General features: G+C 41.2%; 6 protein-coding genes across 6 annotated transcripts; 3 read left to right on the forward strand and 3 right to left on the reverse strand.

Annotated features, from left to right (window-relative positions):
- Positions 1-934: 934 nt before the first annotated feature.
- LOC6591413 lies at positions 935-1,759 on the forward strand. Its single transcript, XM_026986474.1, has 4 exons — positions 935-1,037; positions 1,095-1,232; positions 1,283-1,439; positions 1,496-1,759. The coding sequence occupies exons 1-4, from the start codon at positions 936-938 to the stop codon at positions 1,690-1,692; spliced, it is 594 nt and encodes a 197-aa protein (XP_026842275.1). The 5' UTR covers position 935; the 3' UTR covers positions 1,693-1,759.
- Positions 1,743-2,853, reverse strand: LOC6591414 (acylpyruvase FAHD1, mitochondrial). The gene is made up of 5 exons (XM_002016904.2): positions 2,781-2,853; positions 2,546-2,648; positions 2,380-2,476; positions 2,171-2,317; positions 1,743-2,115 (listed from the first exon to the last, which is right to left on the reverse strand). Coding segments are annotated over exons 1-5 (690 nt in total). The 5' UTR covers positions 2,782-2,853; the 3' UTR covers positions 1,743-1,773.
- Positions 2,854-4,055: 1,202 nt separating this feature from the next.
- On the forward strand, positions 4,056-11,828 carry LOC6591415 (F-box/WD repeat-containing protein 11). Its single transcript, XM_002016905.2, has 8 exons — positions 4,056-4,508; positions 6,274-6,496; positions 8,794-9,065; positions 9,132-9,311; positions 9,394-9,848; positions 9,915-10,104; positions 10,172-10,307; positions 10,421-11,828. The coding sequence occupies exons 1-8, from the start codon at positions 4,452-4,454 to the stop codon at positions 10,438-10,440; spliced, it is 1,533 nt and encodes a 510-aa protein (XP_002016941.2). The 5' UTR covers positions 4,056-4,451; the 3' UTR covers positions 10,441-11,828.
- A 1,176-nt stretch (positions 11,829-13,004) lies between these two features.
- LOC6591416 (peptidyl-prolyl cis-trans isomerase D) lies at positions 13,005-13,968 on the forward strand. The gene has a single exon (XM_002016906.2). The coding sequence runs from the start codon at positions 13,032-13,034 to the stop codon at positions 13,890-13,892; it is 861 nt and encodes a 286-aa protein (XP_002016942.1). The 5' UTR covers positions 13,005-13,031; the 3' UTR covers positions 13,893-13,968.
- Positions 13,937-15,496, reverse strand: LOC6591417 (protein Peter pan). The gene is made up of 4 exons (XM_002016907.2): positions 15,132-15,496; positions 14,709-15,073; positions 14,226-14,650; positions 13,937-14,171 (listed from the first exon to the last, which is right to left on the reverse strand). The coding sequence occupies exons 1-4, from the start codon at positions 15,462-15,464 to the stop codon at positions 13,966-13,968; spliced, it is 1,329 nt and encodes a 442-aa protein (XP_002016943.1). The 5' UTR covers positions 15,465-15,496; the 3' UTR covers positions 13,937-13,965.
- A 1,040-nt stretch (positions 15,497-16,536) lies between these two features.
- Positions 16,537-20,651, reverse strand: LOC6591418 (ras-related protein Rab-11A). Its single transcript, XM_002016908.2, has 4 exons — positions 20,324-20,651; positions 17,834-17,955; positions 17,098-17,446; positions 16,537-17,015 (listed from the first exon to the last, which is right to left on the reverse strand). Exons 1-4 carry the CDS (start codon positions 20,361-20,363, stop codon positions 16,882-16,884), a joined length of 645 nt encoding a protein of 214 aa, XP_002016944.1. The 5' UTR covers positions 20,364-20,651; the 3' UTR covers positions 16,537-16,881.
- Positions 20,652-20,922: the final 271 nt, after the last annotated feature.

Raw genomic sequence — 20,922 nt, forward strand, 5'->3', positions numbered from 1 at the left:
TTTCAAACGTAATTAGTAAAGACCTTGTCTTAGATTGCATTTTTTTTTGGTCTATTCATGCATTTGATTAGGTGTTTGTAAATAAATCCTGATCCCAGTACCAGTCCTTGGTCTCTGTAGACAGACGATGAGCTGCAAAATATCGTTTAAATCAGAGACTATCTAGTTTCTGCATGGAATGACTATTTCCCCCAGGGTATGTGCAATGAAATTAGCAACATGTTTGTAATTGGTTCATACCCGATTCAAATAAATACCGAAATATACAGTCTTATTTTCAACATATTCCTCCAATATATTTCCAATATATTCCTCGAATTTGATATTCCGTCGAATATTACTAGCTATTCAACAAAATAATATTCCCAATGTTCTCACGGAACTTATCGGCGGTGTATTTTGAAAATAGCAAAATTAGAGCCGAGTGTGTGAATGTTATTTAAAAAAAAAAGCAATAGGGAAAATTTTAAAATTCTATTTCTAAACTGCACTAATGTTGTCGAAAATGGTGTTGTTTGCTGGGAAAATATTACTGTTTGTAAATTATCTTATTAAATTATTATTTGTAAATTATCTTATCTTAAGGGTTCAGAATGTGGCTCCTTCCTTGCCATGTTGGGACATTGCTGCTCCTTTTTAGTTAAATACTGCTGGCGCCTTTTCCGCCCGTACAAATTTGATATTTCCAACGGTAAAACGTAAGTAATGAGACCTATTTGTGTGATAAACGATTACCGATTTACCGGATGCTATCGGTAGTGCTATCGTGCAACATTATTTTGAATGGAAAATTAAAAATTTCGTTTACTGGCTGGCACAACGTTATTACTTTTTATGCAACATTAACTTTTAAATTAAAATGAAACCGTTTGGATATAGTCCAATATAAGTTCAAATAAAATGTTCATTTGATTGACAAATTTTGAGTGGCAATAATGTACCTGGGATATGTGCTTCTATTCATTTTGCCAGTTTTGTGCTCCACTGCAAGCACATTTAATTACACGAGCTGTGACAAGGCAAAACAGCCTAAATTTGTGAGACTCCACATTTAGGATTTTATTGTGGTTTTTAAAATTCGTATTCTCCTTTAGATGAGCTCCTGCTGCGATGTCCAGCGAGACGACAAAGCCATAAAGACCTGTCGCAAGTCCTTGCTGACCAGAAACACCACAACGACGAACACTGGCGAGACCCGGAATCTCAAATCGGATAAAGTGGCACTGCATGCGGTGGGTAAACCTCGAATGGTACCCGGAACACTTAAGAAAATAATTTTCAGTGCATAGCAGAGTGTGCCTTCAAGGCGAATGGATATTTACTAACGAATGGATCCGTCAATGTGGCAGCCTTGCAGAAAACCTACCAGCAGCGCTATAAGAACGATGCGAACATGTCCCAACTGATGGTAAGAAGCCTGAATAGCTGCGTGGACTATGGTAAGTGTGGATCACAATTCTGTGCCAATTTAATACATTTAAGCCAATTGAAATAGCGCAAAAGCGCACCCAGCAGTACCAATGGATGCACACAAAGGATGAATGCGACTATTATCCTGCCACCTTGCTCGCCTGCATTTTGGAACAGGTGTACACGAATTGTCCCGCCACAAAATGGAAGAACACCGACGAGTGTGCAGCGATGCGGAAATATTTGCTTGCCTGCGATGATGTCAAGAGTGGCAGGAAGTAATATTAAAGAATAAATTATGCATAACATAAAGCATTTACAGAGCATACAAATATTTGTTCTATGTGGTCAGTCGTCTGCCATTTATTCGCCACACACTTGGAACTTCAGCCTGGCAAACTCGGCCATGCCACATTCGATCTCATCGCCAGCCTTGAATGCATCCGAGCCATTGGGCGTGCCCGTCAGTATTAGATCGTTGGGCTCCAGGGTCATATACTTGGACACATACGAAATGATATCGGGCACTTTAAAGATGAGATCCGCGGTGCAACCCTGTTGCTTCACTTGTCCATTGACCTTAAGCCACAGGGGCAGCGTGTGGGGATCGTCCACGTCATCGAAGGGTATAAATCTCGATACGGGAGTTGAGGTGTCAAATCCTTTGCCCAATGTCCAGGGATGGCCAGCAGCTCGAGCGGCCGCCTAAAGCAAATGTAACATTACTCGCTGATACGTAAGTAGAGTATTGAATCCTTACCAGGTTGCACTGGGCGGTTAGATCCAACGCCAGGCAATATCCCGAAACATACTTCATGGCATTCTCCTTGGAGACATTCTTGCACCGTGCTCCAATCACCACGCCCAGCTCTACTTCATAAGCCACTTTGGAGAACACTTTGGGTATCTACGGAAAGCAAAGTTGAAACATTAGTTGAAGGCCGTTCATTTGGCTCGGTGATAGCCTACGATTATGGGACGGCCCTCGCGTAGATAAGACGATGTGGGCTTGAGGAAAATCAGCGGCTCCTTCGGCACAGGCACATTTCTGGCTTTCACAACGTCCCTGCATGGACGTTACAAGTTGAAGATTACCTAAATTTAGAGCACCCCATAGAGCAATGTATAGATTTACATGTAGTTGAGCGCCACTCCCACGATCTTCTTGCCATCGCGGATAAAGTTGGCTGTATCTTGATTACAGACAGCCATTAGAAAACGAGCCGATAAACGAACCACTGGAAAAAGTTTGAATTTGTTTTAGTTAAAATTTGAGTCTGTAAAACTTTGATAGGAATATCATAAGACTGTGACGTCTGCGGTCGAATGAATGTGAGTGAATGAGGCGGTCCAGCTGTGCCGGCACTTACTTGCGTCAATTTTTATTAATTTAGAGTGAAGGTTATCTGGAGAGTCGCCCCCCTAAAAGTTTATCAATTAAGTAACGACAACAAAATTGAGAGCGATCAACAACAGCAACAGCTGGTGTCCAGGGTTGTCGCTATTTAGGCGGGACATGACCGTTCACTCTGAAATGCAATCACAAAAAAAACATAGTTATCGATAGTGCACAGTCATTGGCGGCAATCTGCTCCCCAGGCTAACCATTTACGGTATATTATAAACTTATTGGTCGTCGATATTGACTTGAAGGTATATTTGGAGTATATTTTATCAATTTCATCAATCTATTTAATTCATAGCCATTTCACTTATTCACTTTAAAATTATTTCTATTTGGCGCGCAACAGTGATAGTATCGGTGGCCGTTTGGTGGGATATTTGCTCTCATTTTCCTCTCTTCGTCGATGGATTTTTCATCCCAGCATACTCACGTACTATGTTGCTTGCAACATTCCGCATACCCTGGGGAAAAGGATATTATAGAATTGAGGAAATGTTTGTCATCTGAAGAAACTAGCCAGTCTCTGTTTAAAGCTATCACAACGAAATTTTGCAGTTTCTTATGTGTTTACAGAGACCAAGAATCGGTTGAAACAGTGAATTGAAACAGTACCTTCATACTAAAATAACGAAATAGGGTATACAAATGGCCATACTCCGGTCGACAAGCAACAAGTCTTCAAACGCCAGCAACATGTAAGAAATGACGTGACATTCCATACTCACTGACGTTGCCACTGTTTCATACCTTGTTTTATACACAGTACAATAAAAAGGAGTAGTAAAAATTAGCACATCTTGTTGAAAATTGATCTATCAATCGGATAAAATTATGTGTCCACGTATGAAAGTCTTAGCTAGCTATTAATATCAAATCGAATATAAAAAACGAGGAATATGGTTTCCACTCCTTGACGGAGAACGTTAAGCCCATTGTAGACCAAGGGGGTATTTTAATATTCCACCGAAAATAATGATAATTTCAAATATAGTGCTTTTTAAATTCAAACGAAAGATGGCATGGATGGCAAGGTGAATTTACAATCAGTAAAACCTCAACACGTTGTACTGTTTAAATAGAGGGGTATTAAGTCGGCTAAGTTCGTTTTTTCATTGGTATATTTACGGTATATTTGGATTTGAGATGGTATATTTCTGAAGGTATATTTTATCGATATCCGCGGTCACACTGGTTGCTGCTCTCTGTCGATTTAGAAAAAGAAACTTTTTAAAAATTAATTGTAAATGAAATAAATCAGGCTTTGCTGGACAAAGCACGGTTTAAATCGGCTTCGCGTTCAGAAAATGCAAGGACCAATCCCCGAAAACGGGCCCAGCTATAGAGCCCAAGTAAAATGAATGACTTGCAACGAGAAGCACAAAATTTCTTAGTGATGTGAATTTGCCATTTAGGCGGTTCCAACTTGTGGTCATACTTACATGTAGTTTTTCTCTCAAGAAATAAAAAAAGCAATTAAAACCTATATTAAATTTACATATTGTGCTATCGCGTTGAACGTAAAGTAAAACCAATAGCAAACAAGCAATAATCCCATAATCGTGCAAGTGAGTGTGTGCAGGCGAAAACCAAACCCAAACAGCCAGTAACTTATAAATACAACAAACACAACAACACTATGATGAAAATGGACACGGACAAAATAATGGATGAGACCAACTCCAATGCCCAAGCTGTAAGTAGACCCCGAAAGTATATGGATTGAGTAAGCGTAAGCGCCATCGATATAGGCAACGATTTCCCATATATGCAATGCTCTCTCCAACCCAACACACACATTTATATGCATAAATGCTCAAGGTGTCGCCTCCACATACACACACCGCCATATATATATACATATGTATATATATTTATATGCATATGCATGTATGTATATGCTTCTTTAAATGCCAGAGTGTGCGTTTGTGCTTTATTTTCGTATATACTACAGATTTTGCACTCGTGCACTCTATTAAATTCAGACATTGTCGCTTTTTTTGATTTTCTTTTAAATGTGCTAACCTTAAACTTTTCAGCCTCATACGAAAGTTCGCTCGCCCAATTATTCAGCGTCACCATCATCATCATCATCATCTGCTGTAGCATTACCACCATCTCTCTTTCATTTCGTTCTTGTCCGAATTTCCGATCTCTCAAACAGAGGCCTAACCAGATTTCAGATTTATTTGATTGGCCTTGTTACGTTCAAGTTTGTTTACACAATTAATATTAAACAATACTCAATGTGCATAGTACATAGTACATTCATTCATGCGATCCGATTGCTGTCTATATTTCAATATAGTAGATCTTGAGTAAGTGCGATATGTAGGCTTTTTACTGAAGGTCAGTACACGCACAGATACCAGACACAACACTAAATGCTGTGTGTATTATGTTGTACATTACCTGTGTCGAAAATGGTGGTTTGCCTGAGTCATTCTGGGCTCTGGGCTCTCGGCTTTTAAGCCGAAATCAAGGTGGAATCTTTGCAAAGGCAATTAATTTAATGATGCTTAATTTTGGCTATCTATTTTCGTAGAATATCCTTGCCTTTAACCCACTTTATCAAGGCAGCAGCTACCAGTAGACTCCATAAAACCTCTTCCAAAATTTAAGCTAAAAAACTTTCAAGCATAAGGCAAACAACTAAAGCGAACAGAAACTATAATAAAGCAATTACAAACATACATCATATATGTACTATATATAGTAATACACTCTATCCTATAAAGCACAGGCAAGGTTTTATAATTGCTGACATTGCAGTTAACTTAATTATCCAAATCACTCACACAAGTTTCTTTTCGTTTCGTTTCGTTTCGTCCGATTTGTTTACACAATTTGTTTTTGTGGCGAAGATCATATTTGTGTTCGAATTGAATCAAATCTTCCATGTGATGACGTCTGATAAATGTATCGACTATATTTAGAGAAGAGAATATCCCTAATTTCATAAATAAATATCATGCGTGAATGATTTGCTGCTGGCTGTCTAGCCTGGCGTTTTTGTTTGCGTTTTTTTGCGTTTTGCAAACTCTTTCGTAGCCCCCGAATAAAAACAAAAACAAAACCAAAAGCAAAGAAACAGATTACGAAAAAGAAAGAAACTCCAAGCTTCAAACTAATTGCCTAATTGTAAGCCCCAACTTTGGGTCGTTCGACGCTTTGCTTGCCCCAAAAACAGTCACAGAAATGGACAAAAAAAAAAAATACACAGAAATAAAATCTCAGAAATGTTGCACAACTCCCTCCAAAGGCGAGTCGTCTACCTAGTTGTTCAGTTTTTACGAGGCGCCCCCCCCTTGACATTGTGGCAAGAAAAAATATCATATCATTTCATATCATATCATATATACTCGTCTCGTAGCTACAAACAAATGTTGTTTCATAATTAATTTCCTTCTTTTCTCTCTCTCTGTCTTTATCTACCGTTCTGCACTGTACCGAACGAACAGTTCACCACAACAATGCTGTACGATCCGGTGCGCAAGAAAGACTCATCGCCCACATATCAGACAGAGCGGGAACTCTGCTTTCAATATTTCACACAGTGGAGCGAGTCGGGGCAGGTGGACTTTGTGGAGCAGCTGCTATCGCGCATGTGCCACTATCAACACGGACAGATCAATGCGTATCTGAAGCCAATGCTACAGCGGGACTTTATCACATTGCTACCAAGTGAGTATCTATCATCCTGCCACCATATCTCGGCTCTAGAGATAGGGAGGGAATGGTGGAATGATTTAATTGGAACTCCTTCTGGGAATCGCAGATACAATCTACTAGGTTTCTGGGAAGCCCCAACTATGCATCATTCACATATAAGTTAATCTATGAACAATTATTAATTTATTATGATTTGTTTTGGAGAGGTCAGTACTCCCCAGAGATGACACTGGCTAAGCCAAAAAAAAAACTGATAAGCCAGCGCCACCGATAATAGCAGGCCAGGTTGTAGAACAGAACCCATTGAATTTTCAAGAGTTTAATGGTTTTACAATTTCATCACATGACACGCCATAGGAATAATGGCTGCTGTTTACGACGAAGCTTTAGACACCCTTTCAGATTCGATAGCCACAAAAACAGTCGTGTAGCGCAGAGAATGGATCAAAGATTGCAAATTTCTAATATTTAAATGAACCATTGTAATATTCTTGTGTGTGTGTTCGATGGACTGTTGCTATGGGCACAGGGACAGAGCATTTCCGTTTCGTAATACACCTCTCTGTTAGGGTACATTCATGTGAATTGTAGGAACAAAGTTGAACAACATGAAAGGTAAACCCCGAACAGAACTCAACTTCTCTCTCAGGGGTGAGGCCCCCCCACCCCTCCGCCCTGGTGCTTTCTCTTCCTCTCACTGAACCCGATTGTTGCTGCTTTTGTTGCGGGGCATGCTTTTGGAGCTGTCGGTGGGGATGAGGAGGGGAGGGTGGAGTCCAGAGTGAAGTTGCTGTTGACTGAAAGGTCGTTGCTTCCATTAAACGCGCTTTACCGGAACAAAAACAAAACGAAACCGGGAGCAAACCTTATATATTATTCATAAGAAAATGTGAATCGATTTTGTGCTATTATTGGCTTGATAATAATGTTTAACGAATAGCAATTAAAAGTGGTATTGGGGAACAGTTGCAGTTGCAATTGCAATTGCAAATGCATTTGATAAACAGGTTTAAAACATATATATATATATATCGAGTTTGTATGCCAGATGAGGTGCAAATCGATGATTAATAAAGTTAACAAAAAGCTGCAGACAATGGCCACTGTTGGAATGAAGAATTTATGGATTCAATAAAAGAATTTTCATATTAAAAAAATTTGGGGAAATGTAAATCAAAAATTGCATCCGATATACATACACATCTATAGGTATATCCTGGCCATGTCAGGTGACTGCACCGTTTTGTCGCTTGCTTCCTGTGAACACTTCCATTTTATCGATTAAAACTGCGGCCCACAGCTTTTGCTGGTCGGCTGCTCGCCTACAGGAATGCCACTCGCGAAAATCACTCTACTTGCAGGCAGAGTAGCCGGGCCGAGGCCGGGGCCGAGTGAATGTTATCGTTGAATAGACAGCTTTCTTTCTGGGAGGGCCCTTTCACCGCCTGTCCTAGGCCAGACCATGGCAAAAGTTCTTTGAGGAAGTCGTTGAATGTTTCCTTGCCTCAGTAAATGTCCTCCTTGCCGGAGAAGAAAAGAAAAGGAAAAAGAGTTGAAAATATGCAACATTGTCTTCTCTATTTACATTGTAATGCACTTCAAAGGCAGCTAAACCAGGCAGGCAGGCAGGCACACATCAGGAGCGACCGAAAGACAGACAGTTAGACGCTCTCAAGACCGTTAGACGGCGTCGCCAACTTTGAGCCAACCCGACACCCATTGCGGCGCCCATCATAGCTACGAGTTATGCACATTTTTAATTGTGTTTGGCAAATGCAGCGAGCGAATATGCACTTCAGACTCTGGGCCGCAGCCGGGTTGGGTTTGGGGTTTGGGGTTTGGGTCTGGGTCTGGGTTTGGGTTTGGGTTGTCAATGCAGCAGCAGATGTGTCTGGCGACACAAACAACCCACCCGCCGCTCCTTGCAACGTGTGTGCGTGTGTCTGCACATGACACATGTAAATATGTCGCTCTATTGGTTGGGGCCTCCTCCACAGCTCTCCACTCCCTAGACTAAGTGCATTTTAATGCCGTTAGGTGCATCATTTTGTGTCTTGTATGTCAATGGATGGATGGTGGATGGCTGAATGCTGATGGCTGATGTGTGTGCGTGGGTGTGGGTGCAACCAAAATGCTGTTGGTGTGCCATAACCCATTGCATCACCTCGACAGCAGCGGAGGCATATGAGAGATTAGATCTGTCACAGATACTAAGTGGTTGCAACTAGAAATAACTTAATTAGACGACTAATTGGGGTTTCATGCGTAGAGTAGAGTAAATGCTAATCACTTTTGTATACAAATTGCAGTCAAGGGTCTGGATCACATTGCCGAAAACATTTTATCGTATGTGGATGCCGAATCGCTCAAATCAGCCGAGCTGGTCTGCAAGGAATGGCTGCGCGTCATCTCCGAGGGTATGTTGTGGAAGAAGCTCATCGAACGGAAGGTCCGAACGGATTCGTTGTGGCGGGGCCTGGCTGAGCGGCGCAATTGGATGCAGTATCTATTCAAGCCACGGCCAGGCCAGACCCAAAGGCCGCACTCATTCCATCGCGAGTTGTTCCCCAAAATAATGAACGTAAGTGATGCCCCAATGTCTGGCTTTTGTAACCGACTATAATCCCATTTTGTGTGATGCCTGCAGGACATTGACAGCATTGAGAATAACTGGAGAACTGGCCGGCACATGTTGCGACGGATCAATTGTCGATCCGAGAACTCCAAGGGTGTCTATTGCCTCCAGTACGATGATGGAAAGATTGTGTCCGGCCTAAGGGATAACACCATCAAGATCTGGGATCGCACGGATCTGCAGTGCGTCAAGGTGTGTGTGGAAGGGTGGAAACTCCTTAATTAGTTTTCCCTCTTTTTGTGACTCACGAACATCACTTTCTGTTTTCGTTTAGACCCTCACTGGACACACTGGATCGGTGCTATGCCTGCAGTATGACGACAAGGTGATCATCAGTGGCTCCAGCGATTCGACGGTGCGCGTATGGGACGTCAACACTGGGGATATGGTCAACACACTCATTCATCACTGCGAAGCGGTGCTACACTTGCGATTCAACAATGGCATGATGGTGACCTGCTCCAAGGATCGATCCATTGCCGTGTGGGACATGACCTCCCCCAGCGAGATAACATTGCGTCGGGTACTCGTCGGCCATCGGGCCGCCGTCAATGTGGTGGACTTTGATGAGAAGTATATTGTGTCTGCCAGCGGGGATCGCACCATCAAGGTGTGGTCCACTTCCAGCTGTGAATTCGTGCGCACTTTGAATGGCCACAAGCGTGGCATTGCCTGCCTGCAATATAGAGATCGTTTGGTTGTAAGCGGCAGCTCAGATAATTCCATTAGGTGAGAGATGGCACTTTCTCCAAGTCTTCCCTTATTCATTATCGATTGGGTGTTTCGTTTCCTCAGACTCTGGGACATTGAATGCGGCGCTTGCCTGCGGGTCCTCGAGGGCCACGAGGAGCTTGTCCGTTGCATCCGTTTCGATACGAAACGCATTGTCAGCGGTGCCTATGATGGAAAGATCAAGGTGTGGGATCTGGTGGCTGCCCTGGATCCGAGAGCTGCCTCCAACACTCTTTGTCTAAACACACTTGTGGTAAGTGGAGAGGTCACGATCCCTTGTTCAACATTGCCAGTCTATGGTCGATACTGAAACCTTCTAGGAACACACTGGTCGCGTCTTTCGGTTACAATTCGACGAGTTCCAAATTGTCAGCAGCTCGCACGATGATACAATTTTGATTTGGGACTTTCTAAACTTCACACCCAATGAGAATAAGACCGGCCGAACGCCGTCACGTAAGACTTTCACCTCATTTGATCTCTTGAATTATGCATAACAAAATCTCTTTGTGTTTTATTTTCTTTGATGTTGTTGTTGTTGTTGTTGTTGCTGCTGATTGCTGTTGTAGCGGCCCTTATGGAACATTAACAGTATGTTAATCGGCATTGGCGCGAGGATCATCTACTGTCGTCGGGTGACGATGACGACGGGGACGAGTACGATGGATATGATACGGATGAGCAGATGCATTTGGAAGCGAGGAGGAGAAATCGATGGAATAGAGATCCCGACGATACAGACTCGGACCCTGATTTCGATCCCGATATAGATCTGGAGAATTATGAATACGATATAGATATTGAAAACTTTGATGATTACGATGAATGAATGAATGATAATTAGCCAGCAGAAAAAAAAAACAGAGTACAGCATTGAGAGACTCAATTGTCTATCTGAGAATATGTAATGCTGAAACCCCAAATACAGCGATCTCCGAAAGTCTATTTACACGCATACATAAATCACACACACAACACACTACACACACACCCACGCATAATATGAATTAAATGAAGTTATAAAAGGAAAAAGTATAAAAAGCAACCACAATAAATCCAAAAGGAGTATACAAATACAAATACAAAATATTTATACATATATATATATAAAGATATTTTTGCAAAACTGGCTGTAAGGTTTGTAATGTACGAATGTAACATGGAACGAAACGGAACGGAACGGAACGGAATAATATGTATTAGTGACTTAGGCGCTGTAAGACACATTTGAGGGTCAGTCTTTATAGTATACATACATACATATATATATATATATTGTGCATTGGATCGGTGCATCGATCGGCATCGAGATCCGTGTTAATTTAAGTGTTTATTTAGCTCAAATACACAAATAGTTGCATTGCGCTCTGGCAGCTATACTATTAGCCAGCCCGAGGGCACGCACACGCGGAACGGCCTTAAGGAAATTGGGAAAAACTGTGTACTCGAATGGATCTTCGATACACAGAAGGAATCTGCAGACCGAACAGAGGAATTAGTCCTTAGATTTAATGTTTAGTTAGTGTCGCTTCATTTGAATTGGCAAAACATGCTTTTCCCTTGGTTTTTCGCAAAGCACATTTGTGACTTAAAAATATACATATGTATGCCTATTGCCTATTGTAATTTTTTCTGTTAAATGTAAAGTTAAAGTTAAGCTTAGTACTCCCATTGGCAAATATTGTAATCTAATCTAAGTCTACTCAACAATATACCATATTTTAAACTCTTTGTGTGAGAGGAGACATGAAAAGGTGTCTGGTAGTGTCCGTCTGCATTCGGTGGAATACAACTAAAAATGCATATGGAATACACGAGAGGAAACTAATTCTATTATACTGCAATATATATAACCGATTCATTGATTGATTGATATATGATAACTATAGATTATAGCAATATACTGATGTATGTAGAAAATAGAAAATTTCCAGGTCGTTTCATCAATATACCTACAATATACTATACATATATGAATATCTGTCTATCTATCTGTATAGATCGTTGAGTGTGATCGGTGGATACTTTTACTTTATTTTATGTATTGCTATTTGTAAGTTAAGTTCCAATGCTTGATACATGATAATTGATCTGATCCCTCACGATTGCTGCTTCCGCGTTAACTAATGTATGTACATAACGTTTTACTACAAAAAAAAACAAAAACAAAACAAAAAAAGTTGATTGAAATATGAAACATACTATACTCCAAAATATTTGTAAAACTGTTTAGTGTATGGAATGCAGCTTGTTATACGATGGCAGAGCAACTGCGTATTGCGCGAATGGGCATAATAGGTTACAGATAATTAGAAATAAAACAACAAAAAAACGTGTATACAAAGTTGTATTGGAATTTTCTTTAATTTCGGTTGATTGCTTGTTTGTAAATGATCACAAAAGGGTAAGACCATGTGTAGCGACAGATCTGATTGAAGTTGTTTTTATATATAATATAATAATATATTATGCAAAACAACTCAATCACCCCAACGAAAATTCTCAGATCAAGCAGAAAAAAAAGCTTTGAAATCGGAAAATTTTCACATGAAGAAATTAAATAACTGTTTCTGGGACTTCGAGAAACGACCGCTGATCTCAGTGGGGGCGACAATAAGCCCTGATGTAAAATTCATGTAACTCTACACATCGATTTGTTGCACGCTGGCAGCTCTTTTTACATTTTTTGACCAGTCTAATGTCGGTAAATTTTTATTTTACTTTTTTTTTGTATATTTTGACGTAATTTAGTTGAAGGTATAATCGTTCATATAGAAAATTGATTTATCCATCGGATAAAATTATGTGTTCAGTGCTGATAGTCCTAGCCAGTTAGTAATATTAAGCCGAATATCAAATTCAAGGAATATGACTTCCGACATGAACGGAGAACGATTAACCCATGTAGTCCAGTCGGTATTCACGAACATTATACAACTTGAAGAAGTTTAGCGCAGTTCAGGTGAAAGATATCGTGACCATATTTTGTAAGTAAAGAGAAATTGTGGATCTGCAAGAAGAATTTAAATACAGTAATATTTGTCCTGGCTTAACTCAAGCTGTTCACTTGTTTAAATTGAGGGGGGTTAGGTAGGTTAAGTTCGTTTTTTCCACACTGCTCGAATGGTTTTCTTTTAACATATTGCAAGTCAAAACTCTTTTCTTTTGCGCTCTATTAAGATGGATTGGTACATTGGCACAGAATGGAAGGACGAGAAACGCGGCCTGAGCAAGAAAGTACTTAGCCTGGAGTTCGCAGATATGGCAAAGCCGATGGCTGCCAGCACAGTGCTATTTAGCGTTAACAACAAATGCGCCAATTTGGAGGACAGGCCTAGTAAGTATCTGGGTGGCGAGGAGTCCTTGACATTTCCCCAGCAACATACCTTGGAAATGGGGACTGCCACGACGCCCGTGGACTGCTATGTGGAGATGTTGCTGCAGCAATTCATGCCAGGGGAAACCGCCGCCTGCAGCATCACCAGCAAGACCGGCGAACGAATCGAGTTTGATTTGAAGCTGGATCTGATTGTTAAGAACCCCCAGGTGCACAAGCTAAACGCGGCAGAGATTTACGAGCTTGCACTGCGTTTCAAGGAGAGTGGCGTGGCCATGTTCAAGAGCTATCCGAAATTTGCATTTGATTACTTTGCGCGGGCCGCAAAGCTGCTTATCACATACAAACCCTTCGACCAACTCACCAAGAAGTCCAACGGCATCAATGGCACCACCGTGGAGGCTTTGTTTGTTCAGCTACAGACCAACCTGGCCGCATGCATGTTGCAGGAGGAGCGCTACGAGCACGTTATCTATCACACAGAGTTTGTGGAGCGGGCAGAGAGCCCCACCGAGAAGAGTGTTTACCGTCGCGCCCTGGCCTACTATCATATGAAGGAGTTTGCCAAGGCACAGGCCACCATAGAGCGCGTGCACGACTACGAGGAGAAGCGAGAGTTCAGCAAACTGCGGGACAAAATTGCCGCCAGCTGGAAGGATAGCAAGGCCCACTACAAGGAGGTCGTACAAAGAATGTTTAGCTAGTTTTAAAAAATGCTCATTGTTAAGATTCTCAGACAACAAAAAAATGTGTAGAAAATAGTTTTTATTTAAAATACTACTTTGATTTCCTATTCTTTTTGGGGTCAAACTTGGTTTTCCTATTGTTTTTGGGGTCAAACTTTGCTCTCCCCCTATTTTTGGGGTCGAACTTTTCTTTCTTATCGTTTTTGGTGTCCAATTTTGCCTTCTTATTCTTGAACTTCATGCCGCCGGGCAGACTGTGTCGCTTACGAGAGGATCTATCCTCATGTTTGAAGAGCTCTGCAAAAAAAAAAAACGTTAATGTGATAGCTTCTAATATGATGACCATGTTACCTTCATCTGGCTCCTCTCCCACTTCCTGTTTGTAGTATTCGGCATCATCATCAGAATCGATTTCAACTCCATCTGCTTCCTTTTTGGCGGCCCACTTCTGGTCTTTCTTTATCTTCAAATTGCGTGCCCGATTCTCAGCCTGCTCCTTCTTGCGTTGCTCCTTAAGTTTCTTTTTCTTTTCAATCACCTTGCGCAGCGTTTCCTTTTCATCCTCCGTCTTCACGACATGGTCGTGATACAGCACTTCGCCGGTAAAGAGTCCTTCTTCGATTTTAATCAGCTGCATGGTCAGACGTGGTCCGATCTCGTGCAGCTTTATGGTACTCTTATTTCCTTCTAAGTTTCCACCGCTCTTGAGTGTCTGCGCTAGCACCACATGCGTCTGTTCGTCATCTTCCGCCTCCGATTCAGATGCATTTCCATCTCTACAAAGAAAAGACATGAATGAAAATTACCCCCTGCTGTGCACTGTCGAATCCTCACCTCGCAACAAAGTCCGCGATATCGTTGTACTTGTTCAGGTTCGGAACGACGCCTGTGACAATTTTCTTAACCGCCCGATTCAGACCCACGGGCACAACTTCCACCGAATAGTGACGCATTTCCACCAGCTTCGTGTCAGGATTATACGAGAACAGAACACAACGACGTATAGTGCCAATGTTGACTGTATTCAGGTTAATCGACGGGAACATATTTTGAAATGTGCTGGCCATCAGTTTCAGATGATTGCCATCGCCACTAAAGTTGTTCATGATGACCAGCGGAGCTTGCTTGAAGTGATCACTGTCAATCATTTGCTTCTTGGCGAGAGAAATGACATCTCGGGCCAGAGTGAATTGGTGGACCTGTTGAATATGTCGTACGAGTTTATAATGGAAATGCATAGGGGCACGACAAACGAACCTTAAACGTCAGCGAAGGACCTCGTGGCAGGCGCACCACTTTGAAGGACAACTGTGTGGATGCCTTGTTGAAGATGGTCATGTGCGAGACATGAAAGAAGCTGCTCAGGCTGACAAAGTCTTTGATGCGATTCATTCGAGACTCCCGCAGGTTGGTCGCCGTGAAAGGCTCCATGATGCGCCGAAAGTCCAGTGTGAGGTCTGTGATATACGGGCATGTTAGTCCTCGATGTATGACAAAGGAGTGGGGAGCCTCAACGACTTCGTTCGGTTCGCTGGCCTTAAAAGCAGCTGTACGCGTCTTAGGATGCACTTTTTTCTTCCCGCGTCCCATGTTTTTGTCTTATTCCGGCTAGCACGTGTTGTCGATAAAATATACCGATGAAAAAACGGACTTAACCCACCTAGCCCCCCTCAATTTGAACAAGTGGTGTGTAAATTCTTCTTGTACATCCACTAAATGGATCTTTCTTACAAAAAAATGTTTTGCAGATATCTTTCACCTGAACTGCGCTAAAATTCTTCGAGTTTCATAATTTTCATGGGGCGCATTTTAATACCCACCGGACGACAATGGGTTAACCGTTTGATTCCGTTGTAGCCATATTCTTTGATTTTGATATTCGGCTTGATATTACTAGCTAAATAGGACAATCACTACTGAAAATATTTGTTTCTACAAGATTGGTTAATTTAAAGGACCCTAATTTATTGGATTGCAATAAATGATTAAAAAAAAAACATGCGTATGGAAGTTTTTTATACCCTTTTTGAAATTGAATTGAAATTTAATCTAATGAAGTTTAATAGATTGATTAAATAAATGACTACCTATCAGACCACTGGTGGAAAATGAAAACTACAGTCAAACAGTGAAAATCGGTTTGAAATTTGAATTGATGTTTTGGAAATGAGCGCTCGCTGGTGTTTCTTTTATTTAAATTATATTTATTTAATCACACTTAACATAGCAAACACAAATGATGTTATTTCGTTTCATTTATGCATTTAAAGTTTTACAACTGTTTTTATGTTTCGTTTATCAGCTAGTTTTGAAAAGTTGCTTTTATATAGGCCAATTATTGAAATGTATTGTGAAAACTGAAAAGTTAAAGTAATTAATTCTGCAATTGATTTCAGATGGGTGTTGGGGGGGGAGGGCTAAAATATCGGCAATAAACTAGTGCCAGGCCGAGCTGCAGTGCTGGGGAAATTATTTTCTGATTTTTTGAACATTCAATCGAAGATTTTGTTGTTCTTGTTTTTCGAAAAATTACAACTATGTATTTATGTTGCGAAAAATTAATAATATTAATATTTTTAATATTAGCATATATGTATATTTTTATAAATTATAGTTCTACAGCTTAAACTGAATTTTGGAGTGTTTAGTTTTTCTTCTTTTCTTATCCGTTTTTTCATGCATCGACGATGATTGGATCGTTTTATGCGATATTTATATATATATATAAAACTTCAGTTTAAACCGCAGTTAACTACAGCCGGATGTTGGTGTTGTTGTTTTTTTCTTGGTGTTGGTGATTTGAATTATCAATTTATGCATATATGACAAACTGCTAGTGGCTGTGGCTGAACGACATATCCTATCCAATCCATATCTTCCTATGCTGTTCACCTCTTATTGCTGTTTCCGCTGCTGCTTCTGCTGTTTTTGTAGTTGTAGTTGTAATTGTTGTTGCTTTTGTTAATGTTTCTGTTCTGGCGGTTGCGGGTGGTGTTGCTTGGGGCGGTCACTGACAGCACTGCTTACGTACATCAGCTGTGACAGTCGGCTTAACGTCGATGGGCTCCACGTTCGACGGACGAATGACATCGCCTTCCGGCGGATCCCTGATTTGTTTCTGCGACACAATACGATAGATCTCTGAAAACACAAACAAAGCACAAGCATTTTATTAGCCAAGTTCAGAGAGTAGAGAGACAGGATAGGATCTCCCCCTACTAACCTGTGAGTATATTCTGGAATGCCGTTTCAACGTTCGTCGAGTCGAGGGCCGATGTTTCTATGAAACTCAAGCCATTTCGCTCGGCAAAAAGTTTCGCCTCGTCCGTTGGCACCGATCGCAAGTGTCGCAAATCGGACTTATTGCCCACCAGCATTATGACAATGTTCTGATCGGCGTGATCGCGCAGCTCACGCAGCCAGCGCTCCACATTCTCGTACGTCAAATGCTTGGCAATGTCATAGACCAGCAGAGCTCCAACAGCACCGCGATAGTAGGCAGAGGTAATGGCGCGATAGCGCTCCTGGCCAGCCGTATCCCAGATTTGCGCTTTGATAGTCTTACCATCGACCTGGGGGTGGGGGTGTGAGAGGGTGGGAGAGACAAGCATGAAAGGTTAGAATGATGGACGGTAATTGGCAATTTGGCCAAGTTATCCTTCGGGGCTGTAGCAGTTTCGCTTTGAAAATCAATAAACAACCTCCAACACAGTGATGCCAACATTGAGTTTTTCCTCAGCTCAACTATAATTTGTATCTGTATGAAACTATTTAAAGGATTTCACGATTTTCTCTTTCAATTTAAAGCCAATAATGTAGAGTATTTGTTTGTTCATCTTTTCAACAGTTGGTACCACTGTGTCCTTTAGTGAAACGCACACGCACACTCCCCGTAAGAGAGGTCTGTGCTGCTGCTGCTGCTGCCCCTTTGGCCACGACACACATCCTCTCGTACTCACCTCTATGCTGCGCGTTGCAAACTCCACACCAATTGTCGACTTGGACTCCAAATTGAATTCATTGCGCGTGAAACGTGAAAGCAAATTACTTTTGCCAACACCCGAGTCACCGATAAGGACAACTGCAAAGGATTATAAAGCATTAGCGACACTCTGGCATTGGGTAATCTTGGTGAAATCCCCTCCCCAACCATTCGGGTGGCAGTTGCATAATGGCATGGTGGCACATTCCGTGTCGTGTCTTGTATTTTATGGTCGGACAAGCTGACTCTGCTGGCCTAGCAACCCGGCAATCCTAGGTCATGTCCTCCTTCGTATTGACTCTCCCGCTGCCATTGGGGCGGCCCCAAGGTCAGCAAATACATAAAAATTGCTATGCTTTGGGGATTTCGGGCCATGAAAACAAATGTTTTATTATTGTGGGAGTTGACGTTCGGCAGCAGCGGGCATTGAAAATGTTGATTGTTTTGTGGGACGTTCAATGAAATTCGTTGAAGGAAACATTTCTTGCAAAATTTAATGGGCGATGGGCAATGGAATTAAAAGTGAAAGAATAATGGAATTTTATTTCCTACCTAATAGAGATAATAAACTACAACATTTTTTCAAGTGAAAATTTATATACATATGGAAAAAAGCAAAAGCTTCCGGATATTCAGGATCTATAAAAAGCTGATCAAACAGACATATTCGCAATCATTTCCCATCAAAACCATTTACAGAAATAACACTATTATCGTGAAAATGTACACATGTCACTGTCCCGTCAGCTAGTTTTTATTTTTGACGCCTTTTTTCAAATTTATTTGATAAGCGCACGGGCACACTGTTTGCTTTAGTTTAATGAAAAAACAATAACAAAAACGTATCAAACACCTTTTTGTGATATCACGCTCTCTCTTGACCCTCTCTGGACAATGTATAGCCTGGTTACAGTTATCAGTATGGCCGAAGAGAGCGCCAGTAATGCGTCATTGTCGCCTACTCTCTTTCGATCTCGCTAATGATCTTGAAGTGGGCCCAAAGAGAAATTACACTAGAGTTTAAACGGAAGTGCTAAAAATTAACGAAGCAGTTACTTGTTAGTGGAGAAATACATTCATATATCGAATCATTTATACAGCAGTGGTTATGTGATTATGGGCTTATCGGAAAGTGGCATTCCTTTACAGTAAATTATTGTTCGTCATGACTCATGTGATGGCATGGCAAATATTGCTATGTGTGAAATTTGAGGGCCTCATCATGCATATCATTTATTGACGCAACTTATCGGACTGTATAGGGAGTTTTTTTTTTGGATACTTAACCCAAAAAAAAGAAACGATAAGATTTGCAAAGCTCTGGAAAACATCTTTAAATTAGCTTTTTCTCCCATTAAGGAAATCCGTATACTAAAGCTAGACTAGCGATAGACTTCCAGGTTTCTTATAAGCGCAACTGGAATTTACAGCGGCGCAATAGCTTGAGCAGGGCAAACGAAGAGAACAAAGGAGAACAGAGAATTGATGACCCCAAACAACATAAACGGAAAGTATACAAAGAGCGCAACTGGGGGGCGACACACAGAGATGTGGGAAGTTTGAATTTGTTGAGTGACAGGAGAAACAGAAAAGGGCTGCGTATGTACAATGGATCTCCGACCACTGTGCGAGCAGCGAACCTAAAGCGCAGCTTGAACATTCGCTAAGCGGCGCTCTCTGGCGAAGTTTCGGAGAGACAAAATAAACATATGCAAAAGAAATTACGAAAATTCAATACAATAGCCGGAGCACTACGAAATATTAAAGCTGACACGCACACACACACATGAAAACTCTCTCTTTCCCTGTCTCTCTCTGGCAAATGAAAATCTAATCAACTAAAAGATGTGGCTGTGTCAGGAGAGGGGGGGCGGGCATTTTAGCATTTACTACTACTCGGAACAACTGCAAGAAGAAGCAGCTTTAAGAAGTACTTTGAGCTTTTATCACGACTATAAATACGATTTGCTTTTCGTATGCAACGTGGCGAGAGGAATGGAACGGGAACGTAATGACAAAACAGACAGTTAACGGCATTAAGTACTAGTAGTGGGAAGAGCGGAGAGGAGCGGCAGAGAGAAAGCAAAGGGCATCCAACTGCAGTTGTTGGGCAACAACAATCATTGACAGCTATGCAGGGGGCGTACACTTCTGTGATTTGGGTTCAGAGAATTATTTTGGGAATTAATCAAGCACGCACTCCCACACACACACACACTCACACGTACATACACAAGAGTGGTTTTATTCACTGCATTTTTTGTTATTCTCCAATTAGTTTCAATTAGTGCCATTGAGCTACTGCGTCATTGTGTCCATGGAAGACAAGACAGAGAGGAGCCGAGCCTGAGAGTGTTCTGCTCCTATGCTAACTGTCTCTTGTTTGACCGCCACCGGCTAGCCAGCTCATAATTATGAACACACCAACACACATTACATTACACCAGTGTGCCATGTTTATAATTACCTTTGAACAGATAATCGTATTCGTCTTCTCTTGCACCCATTTTGCTGAAGTTTGTTTTAATATAATTGGCTTCGTTTAATTATTATTGGCAGCTCCGGTTGCGTTCCGTTTGATTGGTGTGCGAGTCTAAAGTAAAATCCAATAATCCTTGCGCGCCGCCGATTTCTATATGCGTTTGTCGTAGCTCACACACTTTTTTACACTTTACATTTGTAGGTGTATTTGTAAAGAAAAAGAAAAATATATATCAATTTTATGTCCAAATTTCTAGTATTTCGGGGGCTATTTCAGTTGTCACATCTGGCGGCCAGTAGGCGGAAACTAGTGCAGTATAAAGTGACTAATTATAGAAGCTTTTAATGCATTTATTTATGATTTTTTCTTACGCGAAACACACACCTTAGTCACTAGCTTGAGAAACATCGATATTAACAACGATGTTTGGGTGTAGCAGACGTCGATGTTTTTTCTCAAACATCGATGTTTTTACTTACAAAGCATCTTATAGGCTATTTACACTATTATTAATATGTTTGATCTAATGATACAATTATTTTAAAGTATTTATGTTAGCTCCTTTCCCTCAGACATAATTATTA

Source organism: Drosophila persimilis, unplaced genomic scaffold (genome assembly GCF_003286085.1).
Source record: "Drosophila persimilis strain 14011-0111.01,24,50 unplaced genomic scaffold, DperRS2 tig00000000-arrow-pilon, whole genome shotgun sequence".
NCBI lineage: Eukaryota > Metazoa > Arthropoda > Insecta > Diptera > Drosophilidae > Drosophila > Drosophila persimilis.